At 42.8% G+C, this 21,667-nt stretch overlaps 1 protein-coding gene across 1 annotated transcript in view; it reads left to right on the forward strand.

Moving 5' to 3' along the window:
* Window positions 1-21,667, forward strand: part of smarcal1 (SWI/SNF related, matrix associated, actin dependent regulator of chromatin, subfamily a-like 1) — a 51,395-nt gene that overhangs the window by 15,001 nt on the left and 14,727 nt on the right. Inside the window, exons 5-12 of the mRNA XM_059967451.1 lie at window positions 1,086-1,269; window positions 2,351-2,501; window positions 5,238-5,399; window positions 6,368-6,433; window positions 7,598-7,738; window positions 9,220-9,438; window positions 10,748-10,818; window positions 17,438-17,540. Of these exons, the coding sequence (XP_059823434.1) occupies window positions 1,086-1,269; window positions 2,351-2,501; window positions 5,238-5,399; window positions 6,368-6,433; window positions 7,598-7,738; window positions 9,220-9,438; window positions 10,748-10,818; window positions 17,438-17,540 (1,097 nt within the window). The remainder of the gene's footprint in view (window positions 1-1,085; window positions 1,270-2,350; window positions 2,502-5,237; window positions 5,400-6,367; window positions 6,434-7,597; window positions 7,739-9,219; window positions 9,439-10,747; window positions 10,819-17,437; window positions 17,541-21,667) is intronic.

Here is a 21,667-nt window from a genome sequence, read left to right on the forward strand (position 1 = left end):
TGGAGAGGTGGGGGAAGTGTTTAAAGGTGATGTGAGGGGCACGCTTTTTTATACACAGAGTGGTTGTGTACCCTGGAATAGGTTACCATGGGTAGTAGCGGAATCAGGAGTCTGGTGGAGTTTAAGAGGTTCTTAAGTAGATTTATGACTGAAGGGAATGGAGGGATATGGACCAATCACAGGATGAGGACATAACCTCCTAACTTTTATACTCCAAGGCCTAATGATGGAGGCCAGTGAACCAAAGTGTGCCTTCACCTCTCTGTCACCTGAAACGTCACTTCCAGGGAACCACATCTACCGTCTCTCAAAACAGAACTCATAAGAGCCTCTTGGTCAGGTACAAGGATAGGAAACCTCAGAAGGACATGGGCTGAATGTAGGCAAATTGAATTGGTTTAGATGGGAATCTTTGGTGTGGTCTGTTTGGCTGAAGGTCCTGTATCCATGTTGTATAACTCTTGGAACTCTGCACAACAGGAAATGTTGTTGATCTTGTGCATAAAATAGCTGGTTTTACTAACTAACTAAATGTCATTAAACTGCAAATAAATGTAATTTAATGTAGCTCATATGTTTAATTAAATGTTAATATAATAACTACATGACTAGTATGTAGCTTTTCTAGCAATTACAGCAGTGGCTACACTTCATCTTGTCTTTTGAATGTGAAGTAACAATCTGCTAGATATACAACAAGCTGCAGGAACTCAGCAGGTCGGGCAGCATCCCGAAAAACAATCTGCTGGAGTTGCTCAGTTGAGTTTGAGCATCATCTGTGTGTGGGGGAGAGGAATTGTTGATGTTTCAGGTTGAAACCATGCATCATTTCCTCCCCCCTCAGATGTTCCTTGACCCATACGAGTTCCACCAGCAGATTGCTGACCAGATTCCAGTATTGGTAGACTTCTGTGTCGCAGTTTACCATGTGAAGTGCTTTGAAATGTCCAGAGGTTCGGAAATGTTCTGCTTTATTAATTTGGCACAACTAGATGGGCCAAAGGGCCTGTTTCTGTGCTGTAGTGTACTATGATTCTTTGACTGTGCATCTGAATGTTTTCTTGACAGTTTGTTTTGCTTTCCAGTTGAGGAACTGTTGAAGATCTCCAGTGTGCAGGTGGAGCCTCTGCCCCGTGGCATACTGGAGGTATTCTTGGCCCAGTTTGAAAAGACCTGCCCAGAGCCTTCGTTGATCCCAGATGCTGATCTCTCTCATGTCGATTCCAAATTGGTTCAGAGCCTAATGCCTTTCCAGAGGGATGGAGTGAAGTAGGTCTTAATCTTCAGTTGATGTGGATTCAGTCAAAGGGAAACAGTAGATAGGGTCTGAGTAGGATGGGTGGGATGAGTGGTTAAGTAAAAATTAATCTTCGGTAGACCCTTGAAAAAGGATGAAGGAGGGGAAAGGGGAGGCAAAGTGATTCCTGGGAGAATAACGTACTGGGTAACAGTGCAGCTGTGGGAAGAAAAGCCATAGCTAGTGACTCTTTGACTGGCCCTGACGCCAGATAGTGGTTGGAATATGGAATACACTGAATCTCCAATACACAGAATGCTATGGAATTGCTGTAAGTAGGGGTATTTATTTATTTCTTTACTGTGCAAAAGTCTTGGGCACATATATACAGCTAGCATTTCCTAACATTTTTGCACAGTACTGATCATCTAATTGTTAAGCAAAAACTTAAGACTCACAGATATTTATGTTTCAAGGCCAGACAGTATCTATGGGAAAAAAGTACATTTTACATTTTGAGCTGCCTGTTGAAAGGTTTTGGCCCAAAACATCGACTGTACTTTTACAAAGACAAATTTACTAATTTGGGATCTGGGAGAAAACTGGAGCACCCAGAGGAAACCCACGTGGTTATGGGGAGAACATACAAACTCCTTGCAGAATTGAACTCCGGACTCTGGCGCCCCGAGCTGTCGTTGTGTCGCACTAACTGCTACGGTACTGTTGTAGGTCAGTGTAGAAAGGGTCTGTTTCTACGCCTTATGATCACCCTGACCCCAGAAGATGGTGAGAATGTGGGATTCACTGCTTGAGATACTTTAATCTCTAGCAGACTGAGTGCAGTGGGCCATGCTGGAGTCTGCTTCTCTGAGTCTGATCCCCGAGGGTGGTTGGGTTGTGGAATTCATTTCCTGAGTTACCACACAGAATGACGGTGTGACGGGGCCTTTTTCTGTACCACATGTCTGAGTCCTGACTCTGAAAGAGTGTCAGAAGCCAGCGTGGCTGTTGCCAGACAGCAAGCTAAATGGGTTCGTCCATAGTCTTATGGTCTAGCATATGGTTCCACAGGCTTTCCTGGCATTTTGTGTTTGGTGCTTTATGTCTTGACAGTTTTGCGATTTCACGAGAAGGTCGTTTGCTGCTCGCTGATGACATGGGGCTTGGGAAAACCCTACAGGCGATCTGCATTGCTGCAGTTTATCGTAAGGAGTGGCCAGTGCTTGTGGTGGCTCCATCGTCAGTACGATTCACCTGGGCACAGGTACATGCCACTCTTCAGACATTTCTTTACTCTACATGTCATTTTTCCTTAAAATTACTCCAAGGCTCACAATATGATGTCTCAGAGATTGAGAAGAGGAAAAAAATCAACAGATTTATTGGAGTTGGAGTCTCCATTACCCTAGTGTCATTAAGACAAAGGGCACAGAAACAGGCCCTTTGACCCATCTGGTCTCCGCTGAACTGTTACTCTGGGTAGTCCCATCAACCCATAGCTGGACCATATCCCTCCATACCTCTCCCAACCATGTTCCTATCCAAATTTATCTAAATGTTAAAATCGAACATGCATCCAACATGCTTATACTATACTCTCACCATCCTCTGAGTGATGAAGTTCCCAATGTTCCCCTTAAACATTTCAGCTTTCATTTTTAACCTATGACCTCTAGACCATAAGACGTAGGAGCAGAATTAAGCCATTTGGACCATTGAGTCTGCTCTGCCATTTCTTCGTGGCTGATTTATTATCCCTCTCAACCCCATTCTCTTGCCTTCTCCACATAACTTTTAAAGTACTGACTAATCAAGAACCTATCACCTGGCTTTAAATATACCCAGTGATCTGGCCTCCACAGCCATCTGTGGCAATGAATTCCACAGATTCATCACCTACTGGCTAAAGAAATTCCTCCTCAACTATGTTCTTAATGGGCACCCCTCTACTCTGAGGCCATGCCCTCTCGTCCTTGACTCACCCACTATAGGAAACATCCTCTCCAAATCCATTCTATCTATGCCTTTCAAAGTTTGATAGCTTTCACTGAGATTCCCCCCCCCCCCCCAATTCTTCTAAACTCCAATGAGTACAAGCCCAGAGCCTTCAAACACTCTTCATATGTTAATCCTTTTTTCCCCAGAATCATTCTTGTGAACCTCCTTCTGGACCCTCTCCAATGCCAGCACGTATTTTCTTAGATAAGGGGCCCTAAGCTCTTCACAATACTCTGTGTGGTCTGACCAATATCTTATACATAAAGCATCAGTATTGCGTCCTTGCTTGTATAGTTTAGCCCTCTCGAAATAAATGCTAACATTGCATTTGCCTTCCTTATCACCAATTGAACCTGCAAGTTAACCTTTACGAGATCCTACATGAAAGCTCCCCAATCCCTTTATACCTCTGATATTTGTATTTTCTCCCCGTTTAGAAAATAATCCATGTCTTTATTAACTTCCACCAAAGTGCATGACCATACACATCCCTACTCTGTATTCTGTTTGCCACTTCTTTGTCCATGCTCCCAATCTGTTTAAGTCCTTCTGCAGATTCTCTGCTTCCTCAACACTACCTTCCCCTCCACCTACCTTTGTATTAGATCCTTTCTCCCTATGGCTATAAGACTCTACAACTCCTCCTTCTTAAGTATATGATTTCATTGCACATCTGTATTTTGCACTATTACTTTTTAATGCACGTTTTGTATTTTTTGTACCTCAATGCTTCCATTTTGTATTTTAAGGTATATATTTGTGACTGAGAAACCTTGCAACAATAATTTCCGTCAGGGTAAATGAAGTTTTATCTTACCCATAAACTTGGCCACAAAGCCATCAATTCTGTCATCCAAATCATTGATATATAACGTAAAAACAAGCAATCCCAACATTGACCCCTGCAAACACCACTCATCACTGGCAGCCAACCAGAAAAAGCCCCTTTATTACCACTTTTTTGCTCCCTGCCAATGAGCCAATCTTCTACCTGTATTAGTATTTTTCCTGTGATACCATGGGCTCTTTTCGTAAGTAGCCACATACATGGCACCTTTCAAAGGCCTTCTGAAAATCCAAGTAAACTATGTTCACTGACTCTTCTTTGACTATCTTGTCTGTTCTTTCCTCGGAATTTCAGCAGATTTGTCATGCAAGATTAAAGGAAACCTTGTTGGTTTTGGTCTGTTTAATCATGTGCCTTCAAGTACCCTGAAACCTCATCCTTAATAATCAGCTCTAACATCTTCGCAACCACAGTAATCAGGCTAACTGCACTATAATTTCCTTTCTTCTACCTCCCTCCCACTAACTCTAATTTACTCATTGAAAAACTGCCCACTTTCATTTACCCTATTCGTACCCCTCACAGCTATACCGCCTTTATCAAATCTGCCCCTCGTACTCCTACGCTGCACAGAATAAAGTCATAAACTATTCAACCTTTCCCTATAACTCATGTACTCAATCCCTTGCAATGTCCTTGTAAATTTTCCTCTGTACTCTTTCAATCTTATTGATATCTTTGCTGTAGATGGGTGACCAGAACTGCACACAATGCTCCAAATTTGGCCTCACCATTGCCTCGTACAACATCCCAACTCCTGTATACAGTACTGATTTATGAAGGCCAATGTGACAAAACTTCCTTTATGAGCCTATCCACTTGTGATGCCACGTTCAAGGAATTATAGATCAGTATTCCCAGCTACCTCTGTTCTACTGCGCTCATTCTATGTGGTCCAGATCCTGCTTCAAGCTGTGATATTCTTCCTCGCTGTCCACTACGTCTACAATCTTGTCTTGCGATTTGTAGGGGATTCCTGGGCAAGTCATCTTGTCGCGGTAGATCCCTGAGATCAGGGCTCTGGGCTTGTTAGTTTACAAATGCCTTGCTGCGGACTGAATTTTAGGTTAATATCATGTACGTGTTGAAGGCTGCAGGTATCTGATCCAAGTGCAGTTGGTGGACTGGGTGATGAGCATTATTGTCATTTGACAGGCTTTCAGCCATTGGCTGCCCTCCGTGAATGCTGACACTGTCAACGTGGTGATGACGGGCAAAGATCGCCTCTCCTCTTCCAATGTCAATATCATCAGCCATGACCTGCTTGCCAAATTCAGCAAGCAGCTGATGGAGAGGCAGTTTCAGGTCATCATTGTGGTAGGTGCATTTAGTTGTTTTCCACTATTTACTCTGGTATTGGGTCAGACACGGCACCTGGCACGTGTACCGTGCAAACTGGAGACTCGCCCTGACCCCGAATCTCTCAGTGTTTACTGTGAGAATTGCAAAGTACACAGTCTCGCCAGTGTCTGCACAGTGTGTTCCCACATGGTAAGTTCCCTACAGTGTGATCCATGCAATAACAACAGGAGGAGGTCGCTCAGCATATCGTGCTTTTTATTGGTGGTGGTATCTCTTGAGTAAGCTCTCCATTTAGTCTCTGTCACAAGAGCTTAAATATACCAGAAGGAAGAGTGGATGATTTGGATATTGTAACCTGCTCCACTATTCAGAAAGATTACAGCTGTCTTCTACCTTAGCATCACTTTCCTGCACAAATCCATACCCTGATTCCTTTAGTGTATATGTTGTAACAACGGGATTATGGTTGAAAAGTCAATGAGTTTCTAAGAATAATGAAGAAATAGCTAGATGGATGTTTGAATTGTCAGACCACAGAAGACTATGGGATTAGCGTTGGCAGGTATTTGATGGCCCACTGTGTCTGTGATGGCCAAATGTCCTGTTTCTGTGCTGTATGATTATGATTCTAAGTCTTTCTCTTTTCTCAGATTACCAATCTGCAGGTTTGAATTTTCATTTTGCATGCAGACCATGTTAAATTTACTGAGGCTATATCCCAAATTGCTCCTTGTGGAGAAGGAGCAATATTCCTTATTGAAATAACCCAACTTTACAAAATTTGAGGGTTAGCCCTTTTCTTTCCTACTGTCTGCCTTGCACGAAGAATCTGCAGTTTGAACTTGACTGATTTTCCATCTGAGTACCACGCACAGTACTAGAGGAACTCAGCAGATTGGGCAACATCTATGCAAACGAATAAAGCGTCAACATTTCAGGCCAAGACCCTTCCTCAGGACATGATTTTCTTTTTTGTCTTTTAGGATGAGTCTCATTTTCTGAAGAACATGAAGACTGCTCGATGCAAAGCTGCTCTTCCTCTTCTCCAGGTATTTTCCGAACCTTCCCATCCACTGGGAACTGATTCCCTGCTCCAAAGATCCTTGGCTTTCCCGTTTGATCTTGTCCAGCCTTCCACTACTACTACTACCTCCCCTCCCTATGTCTCTCTTATGGTTAGTTGTGATCATTAATAGGATTTGTTTAAATTTGTTTTATGTTTAAAATTATAAATAAATGATGCACTGTGACGTTGCAGTGGGTTTTTGCATTGAGGATAGCTGCTTCTGTATGAGCCTTGGACTTCATGAGTCACAGACGGTGGGAAGTTGAAACAATCCTCCAAGGTTTCAGCTTCCCAATGTAACCTCCATCTGCTGAGGTTGTAAGGGGAAAGGGAATCTGTTGTTAATAAAATCAGATGAGATTTACCAGTATTGGGTTTTAACGCTTTGCAACTTAAAGTCTAACAATGTGCTGTAGTTTGTTTAAGTATCAACGTGCTGCTCCAGACCAGATGGTACTCACTAAGCTTTGTATATCAGTGGAGACCTTTTTCCTTTCTATGTAGTGGTGCCATTTTCTACTTCAAGGTGCAGAGTGTGTGCTTTAAACAAAAACACTCTCCAGGCCACTTTGTGCCCACAGACATTCACTGAGGGCAGGGGAAACGAGGCTTTGTTCTGTCCATCTGACTGAACACGAGACCCAAGTCCTTGATCTCTTTTAGAGTTTTGCAGGATGGAATGGGCTCTCTGACCCAGTGGATACGCTGTGATTGTCAAGCTCCATTTTATTCTCTCAGTGAGAATGTTGGAAGAATAAAAATTGGGATTAAAGTAGGAACAGTATAAATAGGTTAACAGGTTTCATAAAAGCAGGAAGTCATGTTCCTGTCAGATTAACCTAAATCTGCTATGTATGAGGTACTTTACAGCATCCAGTTAACTTGTGTTTGAGATGTGGAATGAAAACAGAGCATTCTGCCTACCCGCACTGTCACGGGGAGAATGTGCAAAGTCTTCACAGCCAGTACTGGGATCAGGGTCAAACCCAGCTCACAGGAAGTGTGAGGCAGAAGATCTGTTAGCTGCACCACTGTGCCACCCCTTGTTCCCTTTAACTTCTCTCATTGATTTGCTTTGGAAGCGTCCATCACACAGGAGCGTTGCTGCTCGTACACTCCCATTGATATCTTTACTTCTCTTTCACAGGCTGCAAGGAGACTCGTGCTGTTGTCTGGGACACCGGCACTGTCGAGACCTGCTGAGCTGTACAGCCAGATCGCTGCCATCCGTCCCTCTCTCTTCCGCAGCTTCCACCAATTTGGAATGCGTTACTGTGCTGCCAAGCAGGTGAGGCAGAGGTTAGATCAGTTTGTGATCGTAGAAGAAATGAAGTGTCTGTATGGCTGCCCTAGACTTCCATTCAGCAAGATGATGGCTGACCTTCCCTGTACTGATCCCATAATCCTGTAATTCCCTTAAAAGCAACCAGCTTCTGACTCAGTCATTTCCTTTCAATGAAAGGTCACTGCTTATTGTGAGACTGGGATGTCTTGATTCTAGATACTACAGCCAGAGGCAACATTATCCCTGTATTGATTATCTTTCAGTTTCTTGTTTAGAGATACAGTGCGGTAACAGGCCCGTTTGGCCCAATAGGCCTGCATAACCTAATTACATCTATGCCTTTGGAAAATGGAATCTCCTTAACATTACATGACTAAAATTTAGCTTCTCCACTCAGTGATCTAGAAAATCATCTCTCATATACTCTGTGAATTTATCCGCCATACTATACCTACTCATTCCCTTTGCCCAGCCTACGTGCAGATTAAAGTCTCCAATGGTTAACATATTGCCTTTGCTGTGTGCTTTCTAATTTACACAATGCTCTGCATCTGCACTGATCAGGTACTTCAAATTAACTCCCACTATGTTTTTCATATGCTATTTCTTAACTCCACCCAAACTGGTTCTGTTACCTGATTTTTGAACTGAAACTTTTTGATGTTTATCCTCCTGTTTAACATCAAAATGTCCTGCTTCTTCCATTTTGCATCTTATGAATTCTGAAATATTTAATTTCACCTGAAAGTCTGTTGGGGTAGCCTACTGTATCTGGTGCTCCAGCTGTGACCTCTTCTGCAATGGCGAGACCCAGTGTAAATTGGGGGACCACTTCGTCCAGCATCTCCACTCCATCCACAAAAAATGGAATTTCTCAGTGGCCAACCATTTTAATTCCAGTCCCCATTCCCTATCAGATTCCTTTTTCTCCAGCTCTTTACTTTTTCCCTTCATCTAACTTGTCCTCCTTTCCCTCCCCCACCAAACCTTTTATTCTGGCATATTCCCCCTTCCTTTCCAGGCCCGATATAGGGTCTCAGCCCGAATGTCATTTGTTTTTTTTTACTTGCATAGATATTGCCTGACTTGCTGAGTTCCTCCGGCATTTTGTGTGTACACTCTGGATTTCCAGGATCTACAGAATCTCTTGTGTTTAATCCCATATGTTGGTCAGTTTGCACCCAAGTGACTATTAATCAGATGCATTTACTTTGATTTGTGTTACAAATTCACCATTTTGCAGGTGCAGGTAACCTTAAATTTGAACTTTGACTTTTTTCCCCTGCATATGCACTCTTTGGAGGTATACTCACCTCCCCCTCATTTAACCACAAAACCGTATTCTCATGTGCCCCCCTGCATTTCCCATATTTTCATTTAGCATCCCTCCCTTCTCATTCACACCCTATCATCACCCAGCTACAGCCCTCCTCTCCCCTACCCAATGAGACTCTGCCTCATTCTCTTTCTCCTTTGATTGGCAGTTACCATGGGGATGGGATTACTCTGGATCATCTAATCTGCTTGAACTACGACTCCTCCTGCTGGAATCAATGATGGTGAGACGGCTGAAGTGTGATGTTCTGTCACAGTTGCCTGCCAAGCGACGGAAGGTGGTACTTGTGGAGCCTGAGGGTTTGAGTGCCAAAGACAGGGCAGCATTGGAGGCAGCTGCAAATGAGGTGGCCAGAGGCCACAAGACGGTGGGTGTTGTTTGGTTCGATAGCAGTACGCAGCTCCTGCTGGCCATAAAAGGTCCGCTTCTTGTAGTTGTCATAGAACACTGAAACGGGCACTTCTGACCAAGATTCCCATCTAAGCTAGTCCATTTACCAAAGTGTGGCCCATATTCCTCGAAGCCCTTCCTATCAATGTACTGCTCCAAGTGTCAGTCATATATTGTTATGACACTTGCCTCAGCCACTTCCATACATATGTGGAATAAGTTGCCCCTTGGGTCCCCTTTCTAAAAAATGTTCTCTTCTCATCTTAAACCTATACCTTCTAGTTCTTGATATACCCCAAGTCAGATACAACTAGCACAATTTATAGTGTGTTCAGAAACCTAGCAATCATTTTGTGAATGGTGTGATCTTATTGACAACTGAACAATGGTTAATTAGTTTTGGTTGACCCTGAACTCCTGACCTTCAGCCTACTGTAGTCAGCAGAAGATGTTGTGCTGGACTTTTTGAACTTGGGGTCTGCAGCTCCTTCAAGGGGATTTGGAAAGTATCATGAAAATCTCTCTGTCTGTGTCTTCCACTGCCTCAGCTAATGAGTTTGTAATGGATGGTAGGCACACGTTCTGTCCAGTGGGTTACACGGCCAGACTTTCTGTGTGAGGGAGAAATAGCTTCACTGTCGATTGAGGCAAGTGAGGCTCCCACCCCCCATTCTAACCAGTTTTTACAGGAGTACCATTGAGAGGTCCTGACCAGCTGCATCACTGTCTGGTATAGGAATTGTAAGGCATCTGACTGCAAGATCCCACAAAGGATTGCAAGGACTGCTGAGAGGATCACTGGGATCTCTGCTGGACCCGTCCAAGATATTTATCAGGAGTGCTGTGTATGCAAGATCCTTAGCATTGTCCATGATCCCTCCCATCCATTTAACAAACGTTTTGAACGACCCTCCCCCACCCCCCACCACCACCGTCAGGCAGGAAAAACCGTAGCATTAGGTCAAGGCCTTCTTCTCCCAGGCCGTGAGACTACTGGACTCCCTGCCACCACCCAGGTCTCTTTACTTTTTAACTTGTGTTTTAAATGCAACTTGTTAATTTATTTGTGGTAATATTACTTTAAATGTTATGTGTATGGGTTGTATGTACTGTGTTTTGCTCCTTAGTCCAGAGGAACAATGTTTTGTTTGGTGGTATGCAGTTAAACAGCAACTTAAACTCGAATATGGAATTAGCTCAGATTACAGTGCAATCTTAGTGGACACACATGGAATAGATTTTGGTGCTTATTTCAAGATTATCCTCTTTTTTTAATTTTAAAACAGAAACGTGAGCAAAAGGAAGCGATGCTGCTTTTCTACAATCGCACAGGAGAAGCTAAAGTTCGATCCATTGTGTGAGCAAGCGAGTATCCATTTATTAACCTCCTCCCTTACCTGTGACTTAACTCTATATACCATTATTTTTCCTGATCACTGTTAAAGATGGAGGAACACATACAACAAGCTGGAGGAACTCAGCAGGTCGGGCAGCATACGTGGAAACGAGCAGTCGACGTTTTGGGCTGAGACCCTTCGTCAGGATGGAGGGTCTGGGCCCGAAACATTGACTGCTTGTTTCCACAGATGGTGCCTGACCTGGTGAGTTCCTCCAGCTTGTTGTATGTGTTGCTTTGACCCCCAGCATCTGCAGTGTACTTTGTGTTTACTGTAAAAGATGGTTTATGATGTGGAGACATTGCTTGTGGTAATACCCTTTTGCATCTGCTGGCCTTGGCATGTTCACCACAAGAGTGTGAATAGAACTAGGAGTAACCCAAGTGTCCCTTCTGCTGCCTCAGCATCCACAGCTTTTGGGTGGAGGGTGGTTAAAATTTACTGCCCTGAGACATATTCCTGATCATCCCAGTTTGAAGTGGCCAACAGCTTATTCTGTGTCTCTACCCTTGGGTTCTAAAGTTCCACAAACAACCTCCATGTTTGAAAGTACCTTCTCTGAATTATGGAGATGTCCTTGTTATCGTCCTCAGAATACTGTTCGTCTCGAGGAGAGGGACAGTGGTATGGCTAAACCTCAGTAACTGGGATTTGATCCTGATGATCTGTGACTGTATGGGTTGCTTCCCACCGCTCCACCCCAACCCCGTATGTTCCGGCTTCCTCTCTCTTCCCAGAGACATGCAGGCTGGAAGGTTAATTAGCCATTGTTAATTGCTGCCATTGTGCCGGTGAGTGGTGAAATCCGAGGCAGGTGACTGGGGGAAGTTGATGGAATGTTTGTGTTCCATAGGAGTTTGTTCTGAGACACATACTCTATCATTTTTATAAATAATTCGGAGGAAGAAGTGGAAGGTTGGGTTAGTAAGTTTGCAGATTACATGAAGGCTAATGGTTTTGTGAGTAATGGGACTTTTCTCTCTGGAGCGGAGGATAAGAGCTGACTTGGAAGCACATAAGAGGCATAGATAGAGTGGATTGCCAGAGACATTTTCCCAGGGCAGCAATGGCTAAAACTAGAGAACATCCACTTAATGTGATTGAAGGAAAGTACAGAGGAGATGTCAGAGATAGGTTTTTTACAAGAGATTTGTGGGTGCCTGAAGTGTACTGCTGGGTTTGGCGGTCAATGTTCATACATTAGAGACATTTAAGAGACACTGAGACAACAACATGGATGAAGGAAAGATAAAAGGTTCAGGACTGTGTAGGAGGGAAGGGTTTGATTGATTGTGGAGTAGGTTAAAAGAATAGCACAATGTTGTGGACCAAAGGGCCTGTACTATTCTCTGTTCTAATAAGTTACAGGGAAAACTAATGGGAAATGGGATTGCTCTGTGAGCCAGCACATGATTGATAGGCTGAATGGTGTCTTATCTCACAAAGAAATGTGAAATATCTGAAATCATTCATCATCAGAAAGTGGTAGCTGAAGAAATTGTAGCGCCATTAGTGGTGATCCTCTGGGACTCACAAATATAACATGCCTATTCAAAAAGAGAGAGAGACAAAAGATGGGAAATGGTAGACTGGCTCACCTCACCTCAGTGGTTGGTATGATTTTAGAATCCATTATCAAAGATGAAATTTTGGAGAACCTGTAAGTACATGATAAAATAGGATGAAGTCAGCCTGGTTTCATAAAGGTTTCATAAAGTTGCCGAACAGACCTATTAGAATTATTTGAGGAGGAGACAAGCAAACAAAACAAGGAGAATGTTGGATATGTACTTGGATTTTCAGAAGGCTTTTGATAAGTTGCTGTACATGAGTCTGCTAAATAAGACGGGCTCATGGTGATACAGGAGCAATATTAGTATGGGTAGAAGATTGGCTGACTGGCAGAGGGTAGAGAGAAGTCAGCTAAAGCTATACTTTTGAGAATGCCTGTCTGTGACTAGTGGAGCTCTTCGGGAGTTGGTGCTCAGTCTGTAACTTGTCAATTTATATATTAATGAATTTAGTTGAAAGAACTGATGGTATTGTGGCCAGGTTTGCAGATGGGACCAAGATAGGTGGAGGGGCAAGTAGTGCTGCAGAGGCATGGAGTCTATAGAAAGACTTAGAAAGTCTACAGAAAGCCTTCCAAACTTTCAGTTTGGAAGAATGGACAAAGTAGTGGTAGATGAAATACAGCGCAACAAAGTGTATGGTCATGCGCTTTGGCAGGAAGAATAAGGGTTTAGGATATTTTCTAAATGGGAAGAGAATTTAAAAATAAGAAGCTGCCTTTATTAGTTGAGCAAAATGAATGGTTGTGCACTTCGGTAGGAAGAGTAAAGGTTTAGAATATTTTCTAAATATAAAGAGAGTTCAAATCTCAGAGATTGCTGTTATAAGTTGAGCCACTAAATCCAAGAGTTAGGAAGGTATATTACAGCTTTATAAAAAGCTGGTTAGACTGCATCTGGAGTATTACATATGGTCCTGATTGTCTTGTTATGGGAAGGATGTAGAGACTTTGGAGAGAGTGCTGGATTTACAAGACAAGAGTGTTCCTGTTCATTGCAAGGGGAGTTGAATACAAAAGTAGGGAGATGACACTTTGTTTCACCAACACCTCTATCAATAATGTCTGGAGAACAGGTCTCTCTCTATTTAAGGAGTGGTGTTAAGTGTTGGAAAATATCTAGGCAAGTTGTCTTGTGAAGAAACATTTGACAGTGTCAGCGTGAATCTGATCGTAGACCATGAGACATAGAAGCAGAGTTAGGCTACTCGACCCATCGAGTGTTCTCCATCAATCCATCACGGCTGATTCATTATCGTTTTCAATCCCATTCTCCTGCGAACATTGAATCTGCTGTAGTTTTAGAAAAGTGAGAGTGGAATTGATTGAAACTTGATCCTGAAGAGTCTTCACAAGCTGGATGCAGTCAGCATGTTTTCTCTCGTGGGATGATCTAGTACAGGGGTCACCCATTTCCCCCCAGAGAAATGCCATGGAGACCGGGTCTCTGGCACTAAGCGAGGGTCCTTGGTGCAGAAAGGAAAGGGGGAGAATAGGAAAGTGTTAGTGATAGGGGACCCAGTAGTCTGGATCAGACAGGAGATTCTGTAGACAGGAATGGGACACCCGGATGGTATGTTGCCTCCCAGGTGCCGGGGTCAGGGACGTCTTGGATCATTTCCACTTTTTGATGTTGTGACCATCATTGAATCATGGCTGAAGGATGGTTGTAATTGGGAGCTGAATGTCCAAGGTTACACATTGCCTCATAGGGATAGCAATGTAGGCAGAGGGGATGGTGTGGCTCTACTGGTAAAGAATGGCATCAAGTCGTGAGAAAGATATAACATAGGATCGGAAGGTGATGAATCCTTGTGGGCTGAGTTAAGAAACACCCTGATGGCAGTTATATACAGACTTCCAAACAGTAGCTGGGATGTGGACTACAGATTACAACAGGAAATAGAAAAGTTGTGTCAAACTTGCAATATTATGATAGTCCTAGGAGATTTTAACATGCAGGTAGATTGGGAAAATCAGGTTGGTAATGGATCACAATGGAGTGAAACTTGAATGCCTACAAGATAGATAGTTGTGCCTACTAGGGGATCAGCTATACTGGATTGGGTGTTATGTAACTGGGGAGTTTAAGGTAAGCCAGTGATCACAATATGATTGAGTTCAAATTGAAATTTGATAGAGTGAAAGTAAAGTCTGACAACGCAGTATTTTAGTGGAGTGAAGGAAATTACAGTGGTATGAGAGGAATTAGCCAAAGTAAATTGGAAGGAGTTGCTGGCAATGGCTTGAGTTTCTGGGGAAAATGAGGAAGGTGCAGAATAGATGTATTCCAAAATCAAAGGTATACTCAAAAGGCTAACAAGGGAAGTCAAAGCTAATGTAAAAGCAAAAGAGAGGGCATACAACAAAGCAAAAATTAGTGGGAAGACAGAGGATTGGGAAGCTTTTAAAAACCTATGGAAAACAACTACAAGAATCCTTAGGAAGGAAAAGATAAAATAAAATATGAAAACAAGCTAGCAAATAGTTTCAAGGTTGATAGAAAAAGCTGTATTTAAATAAATCAAGATAAGGGTGGATATAGGACCACTAGAGAATGAGGCCAGAGAAATAATAATGGGGGCAAGGAGATGGCAGTTGGTACAAAATGAGCATTTCAAAGGTACATTTAATGTCAGAGAAATGTATTCAATATACGTCCTGAAATTGTTTTTCTTCACACCAGTTTTCACTGTGGAAGACACTAGCAGTGTGCCGGGTGTTGAAGGGTGTGAGAGAAAAGAAGTGAGTACAGTTACTTTTACAGGTAAGAAGGTGCTCAAAAATCTGAAAGACCTAAAGGTGCATAAGTCACCTGGACCAGATGAACTGCACCTTAGGGTTCTGAAAGAGGTAGCAGTAGAGATTGTAGAGGCATTAATAATGATTTTTCAAGAATCATTGGACTCTAGCATGGTTCCAGAGGACTGGAACATTGCAAATCACGCCACCCTTTAAGAAAGGAGGGAGGCAACAGAAAGAAAATTATAGACCAGTTAGCCTGACCTCAGTGTTTGAGAAGATGATGGAGTCAATTGTTAAGGATGAGCTTATGGAATACTTGGTGACAAAGGACAAGATAGAACAAAGTCAGCATGGTTTCCTTCAGGGAAAATCTTGCCTGACAAACCCATTGGTATTCTTTGAGGTGATTACAAGTAGGACAGATAAAGGGGATGCAGTGAATGTTGTATGTTTGGATTTTCAGAAGGCCTTTGATAAAGTGCCACACATGTTAAGAGCCCGTGGTGTTACAGGAAAGTTGCTAGCATGGTTAGAGCATTGGCTGATTGGAAGGAGGCAGTGAGTGGAAATAAAAGGATCCTTTTCTGGTTGGCTGACAGTGACTATTGGTGTTCCTCAAGGGTTGGTGTCAGAGCCACTTCATTCTATGCTGTGTATCAATAATTTAGATGATTGACTAGATGGCTTTGGTGCCAAGCTTGCAGATGATACAAAGATTGATGGACAGGCACGTAATGTTGAGGAAACAGGAAGGCTGCAGAAGGACTTAGACAGATTAGGAGAATGGGCAAGGAAGTGGCAAGTGAAATACAATGATGGAAATGCATGGTCGTGCACTTTAGTAGAAGAAATAAATGTGCAGACTATTTTCTAAAAGAGGAGAAAATGAAAAAATCTGAAATGCAAAGGGACTGGAGTACTTGTACAGGACAACCTAAAGGATAACTTTTAGGTCGAGTCAATGGTGAGAAAGGTAAATGCAATATTAGCATTCATTTCAAGAGGTCTTGAACACAAGAGCAGGGATGTGATGCTGAAGCTTTATAAGACACTGGTGAGGCCTCACCTTGAGTATCGAGAACAAGTTCTGGACTCCTCATCTAAGAAAAGATGCGCTGGCATTGATGTGGGTTCAGAGGAGTTTCGCAAGGATGATTCCGGGAATGAAAGGGTTATGGTTTGAGGAAAGTTTGATGGCTCTGGGTCTGTACTTGCTGGAATTCAGAAGGATGAGAGGGGATCTCAAAGAAACCTTTCAAATGTTGAAAGGCCTAGACAGAGTAGATGTGGAAAGGATGTTTCCCATGGTGGGAGAGTATGGGGCAAGAGGGCACATGCCAGGAGACTGACGTGGAGAAATTTCTTTAGCCAGAGGGTGGTGAATTTGTTACCACAGGCTACTAAGGCAGCCAAGTTGTTGGGTGTATTTAAGGCAGAGATTGAAAGGTTCTTGATTGGACATGGCATCAAAGGTGGGGCTGAGGAAGGGGAAAAAAAATCAGCCTTTATTGAATAGTGGAGCAGACTCAATGGCCAAATAGCCTAATTCTGCTCCTATGTCTTATGGTCTAATGGCCTTATTTCCAGTCCGTGAGGTGCTTTTATTCTAAAGCCAAGAGTATTTGGAACACTATGAAAAGCAGGAGTAGACCACTTCAAGCTTGCTCAACTATTTCATTAGATTTGGGTAACCTGATGGCAACCCCAAGATCATTTTCCATTTATCTTGAGTAGCCTTTCATCCTTTAGCTTATCAAGTATTTGTCAATCTCCGCCGAAGGCACTACCTTCTCAGAACAATTTTGATCTCACCCTCTTAAGGTAACCTTTTAAACTGAATAGTAAGCTGAGTTTAAAAAGAACTGTCATAAAGTGAAGTTACCTGATTCCTTACACTGGCCATATGTTCCTGCTCTCCTAATATGATTTCAGTCTGACCTAAAGCCTCTGGTCCCAGTCAGTATGTCTGCCTGATAAACTTTTCAACTTGGTGTAATAAATCCACTCCTGAAAAGAAACTGAAATTACTGGGGAACACACAAAATGCTGGAGGGACTCAGCAGGTCAGGCAGCATCTATGGAGGGAAATGAACAGTTGATGTCTGGTGACTGGTTTCAGCCAGAAATGTAGACTCTTCATTTCCCTTCGTAGATGCTCCCTGACCTGCTGAGCTCCTCCAGCATTTTGTGTATATGTTAATGATGATTTCCAACATCTGCAGAATATCTTGTGTCTATGAAATTACTGGATGACTCTTTTACAGAGAATATGTGTGCGATTTACTCGAGAGTGGTCGGGAGAAGTTCTTGGTGTTCGGACATCATCGTCTTGTTCTGGATGCGTTGTGTACAGCTCTGGAAGTAAAGGTAAAGTCAATATCTTAGTCATAGTCGATTGATCGCATGGGTGTAATTGGGGTTGTTGGGCTGGAAGGACCTGTTGTACTATATAGAACATAGAATAGTACAGCACAGTACAGGCCCTTCGACTCACAATGTTGTGCCAACCCTTAAACCCTGCCTCCCATATATCCCCCCACCTTAAATTCCTCCATATACCTGTCTGGTAGTCTCTTAAATTTCACTAGTGTATCTACCTCCACCACTGACTCAGGCAGTGCATCCCACGCACCAACCACTCTCTGAGTGAAAAAACCTTCCTCTAATATCCCCCTTGAACTTCCCACCCCTTACCTTAAAGCCATGTAATGAGCAGTGGTACCCTGGGGAAGAGGCACTGGCTGTCCATTCTATCTATTCCTCTTAATATCTTGTAAACCTCTATCATGTCTCTGTTCATCCTCCTCCCCAAAGAGTAAAGCCCTATTTCCCTTAATCTCTGATCATAATGCATACTCTCTAAACCAGGCAGCATCCTGGTAAATCTCCTCTACCCTTTCCAATGCTTCCACATCCTTCCTACAGTGAGGCGACCAGAACTGGACACAGTACTCCAAGTGTGGCCTAACCAGAATTTTGTAGAGCTGCATCATTACCTCACGACTCTTAAACTCTATCCCTCGACTTAAGAAAGCTAACACCCCTTAAGCTTTCTTAACTACCCCAGATCCCTCTGCTCCTCCACACTACCAAGTATCCTGCCATTTACTTTGTACTCTGCCTTGAAGTTTGTCCTTCCACCTCACACTTCTCCGGGTTGAACTCCATCTGCCACTTCTCAGCCCACTTCTGCATCCTATCAATGTCTCTCTGCAATCTTCGACAATTCTCTACACTATCCACAACACCACCAACCTTTGTGTTGTCTGCAAACTTGTCAACCCACCTTTCTACCCATTAATAAAAATCACGAAAACCAGGGGTCCCAGAACTGATCCTTTTGGGACACCACTAGTCACAACCCTCCAATCTGAATGCACTCCCTCCACCACGACCCTCTGCTTTCTGCAAGCAAGCCAATTTTGTATCCATGTTGCCAAACATCCTTGATCCCATGCCTTCTGACTTTCTGAATAAGCTTACTATGTGGAACCTTGTCAAATGCCTTACTAAAATCCATGTAGATTACATCCACTGCACTACCCTCATCTATATGCCTGGTCACCTCAAAGAACTGTAACAGGCTTGTTAGACATGATCTGCCCTTCACAAAGCCATGCTGACTGTTCCTGATCAGACCATGATTCTCTAAATGCCCATAGATCTTTTCCAACAGCTTTCCCACCACAGACATAAGGCTCACTGGTCTATAATTACCCAGACTATCCCTACTACCTTTTTTTGAACAAGGGGACAACATTCGCCTCCTTCCAATCCTCCGGTACCATTCCAGTGGACAACGAGGACATAAAGATCCTAGCCGGAGGCTGAGCAATCTGTTCCCTCGCCTCGTGGAGCAGCATGGGGAATATTCCGTCAGGCCCCGGGGACTTATCCTTCCTAATGTATTTTAACAACTCCCAACACCTCCTCTCCCTTAATATCAACATGCTCCAAAACCTCAACCTCACTCAAATTGTCCTCATCATCATCAAGTTCCCTCTCATTGGTGAGTACAGAAGAGAAGTATTCATTGAGGACCTCGGTCACTTCCAGTCTCCAGGCACATCTTCTCACCTTTATCGGCCTGACCTTCACTCCTGTCATCCTTTTGTTCTTCACTTAATTGAAGAATGCCTTGGGGTTTTCCTTTACCCTATTTGCCAAGGCCTCTCATGCCTCCTTCTTGCTCTTCTCAGCTCCTTTCTTGCTACCCTATATTCCTCAATAGACCCATCTGATCCTTGCTTCCTAAACCTCATGTATGCTGCAGCCTTCCACCTGACTAGATTTTCTACCTCACTTGTCACCCATGGTTCCTTCACCCTACCATTCTTTATCTTCCTCACCGGGACAGATTTATCCCTAACATCCTGCAAGAGATCCCTAAACATTGACCACATGCTCATAGTACATTTTCCTGCAAAAAATCAGCCCTACATCTCTAAATAATTATTTTTTAAGAGGTGTTCTAAACCATGAGTTTTGAATGAGAAACAATATCTGGCAGTAAGAGGTTTTCTAACAAAATCTGGATTAGCATAAAAGGCAAGAGGTTTAGACTTTCATTTTAAGTAACAAACTGTTGTTAGGAATGCAGTGCTTGAAGTCTGGAGAATTGATGGGCTGAATGGCATAATTCTGCTCCTATGTCTTGTGGTCCAAGTGCAGTGGAAGGAGATGTGATTGTTGTGAAAAGTGAATAGGAATTTGAGCAAGTGGGGGGGGACAGTGAATACAAACTGGCAGTATGATCATTGGTAGATCTTATAGAAACAATGCCGACATAAGGGTGGAGTGCTACTTGCAGAGCTATGGAATTAAAGAAGATGGCCATCCAGCCTCTAAAGTCAATGCTTGGTCCTGCCGAACAATCTGATCATTTGCATTCTCTCTCGAATACTAGGTAGCCCTTTCCCTCATGAAAGCTTTGACTAACTGTTCCCATCAACCTTGCTGTTGATAAGTTCACATCATAACGCATTGATTTAAAGACCATAAGACATAGGAGCAGAATTAGGCCATTCTGCTCATCAAGTCTGCTGTGCCATTTCATCGTGGCTTATTCTTCCTCAGCCCCATTCTCATGCCTCTTCCCTGTTTCCCTTAGTCCCCTTACCAATCAAGAAACTATCAGTCTCTTCCTTAAGTACACCCGATGACTTTTCCACCACATCCTTCCCTGGCAGTGAATTCCATAGATTCACCACTTGCCTGAAGAATTTTCCCCTTATCTCAGTTCTACAGAAACATCCTTTAAGTCTGAGGCTGTCCCATGGATCCTAGTCTTTCTATTAATGGAATTATCACTCTGTACAGGGCTTTCAGTATTCAGTAGGCTTCAATGGGATTCCATTTTCCACTCTCCTGCCCCCATTCTTCTGAACTCCAATGTATACAGGGCCAGAGATATCAAACTTTTCCTCTTAAAAAGAAATTCTCATTATCTTAGACTGAATCCATTCCCATTATTTGAATCTGTGAAGTAGCCTTTCACCCATTTTGGTAGCAACATACATTAACTTTTGCCTTTCAAAAATGTTAAAAGACTTGCTTCTATAACCAGCTAATAAAGAAAATCTTTGTTTTGGGAACAACTGGGGCCCCAGCACCAATTCCTACATCATGAGACACACCCTCCCAACCAAAAATTAACTTAATTGTTTTTGCTATTTTATTTTCAGAAATCGGTCGTCTGTGCACCTGGTACCTTACACATTCAATAATCGCTTTATTAGCTATGTCTGTACACTTGCTTGTTAATGCAAATATCTAATCAGACAACCGTGTGGCAGCAACTCAATGCATAAAAACATGCAGATATTGTCAAGAAGTTCAGTTATTGTTCAGACCAAACAACAGAATGGGGAAGAAATGTGTTCGAAGTGACTTTGACCATGGAATGATTGTTAGTGCCAGACAGGGTCGTTTGAGCATCTCGGAATCTACTGATCTCCTGGAATTTTCATGCCCAACAGCCGCTAGAGTTTACAGAGAATGCTGCAAAAAACAAAAAAAAATCCAATGGGCAGTAGTTCTGTGGTGAAAGCACTTTGTTAATGAGAGAGGTCAGACTGGCTCAAGCTGACAAGAAGGTGACAGTAACTCAAATAACCATGTGTTACAACGGTGGTTTGCTGAGGAGCATATCTGAACACACAACAAATCGAACCTTGAAGTGGATGGGCTACCGCAGTAGAAGATCATGAACATACTCAGTGGCCACTTTATTAGATACAGGAGGTACCTAATAAAGTGGCCACTGATGTATGTTCTTTGTTCAATAATATCATACATGGCATCTTATTAAAAGGTGACAATCTTTTTATTAATTTTTAAACAAACATAAATGAAACATGAATACACAGAGTTTGAGAGTACATAGTTAATAGTTTAAATAAACATTCAAGTAGATGATAATCCATATATAATAACCTCCCAAACTCAAGTAATTACGAACAAAAGAAGTTAAAAAAAACCCAAAAAAGAGGGGG

The sequence above is a fragment of the Hypanus sabinus genome, chromosome 4 (assembly GCF_030144855.1).
Source record: "Hypanus sabinus isolate sHypSab1 chromosome 4, sHypSab1.hap1, whole genome shotgun sequence".
In the NCBI taxonomy this organism is placed as follows: domain Eukaryota; kingdom Metazoa; phylum Chordata; class Chondrichthyes; order Myliobatiformes; family Dasyatidae; genus Hypanus; species Hypanus sabinus.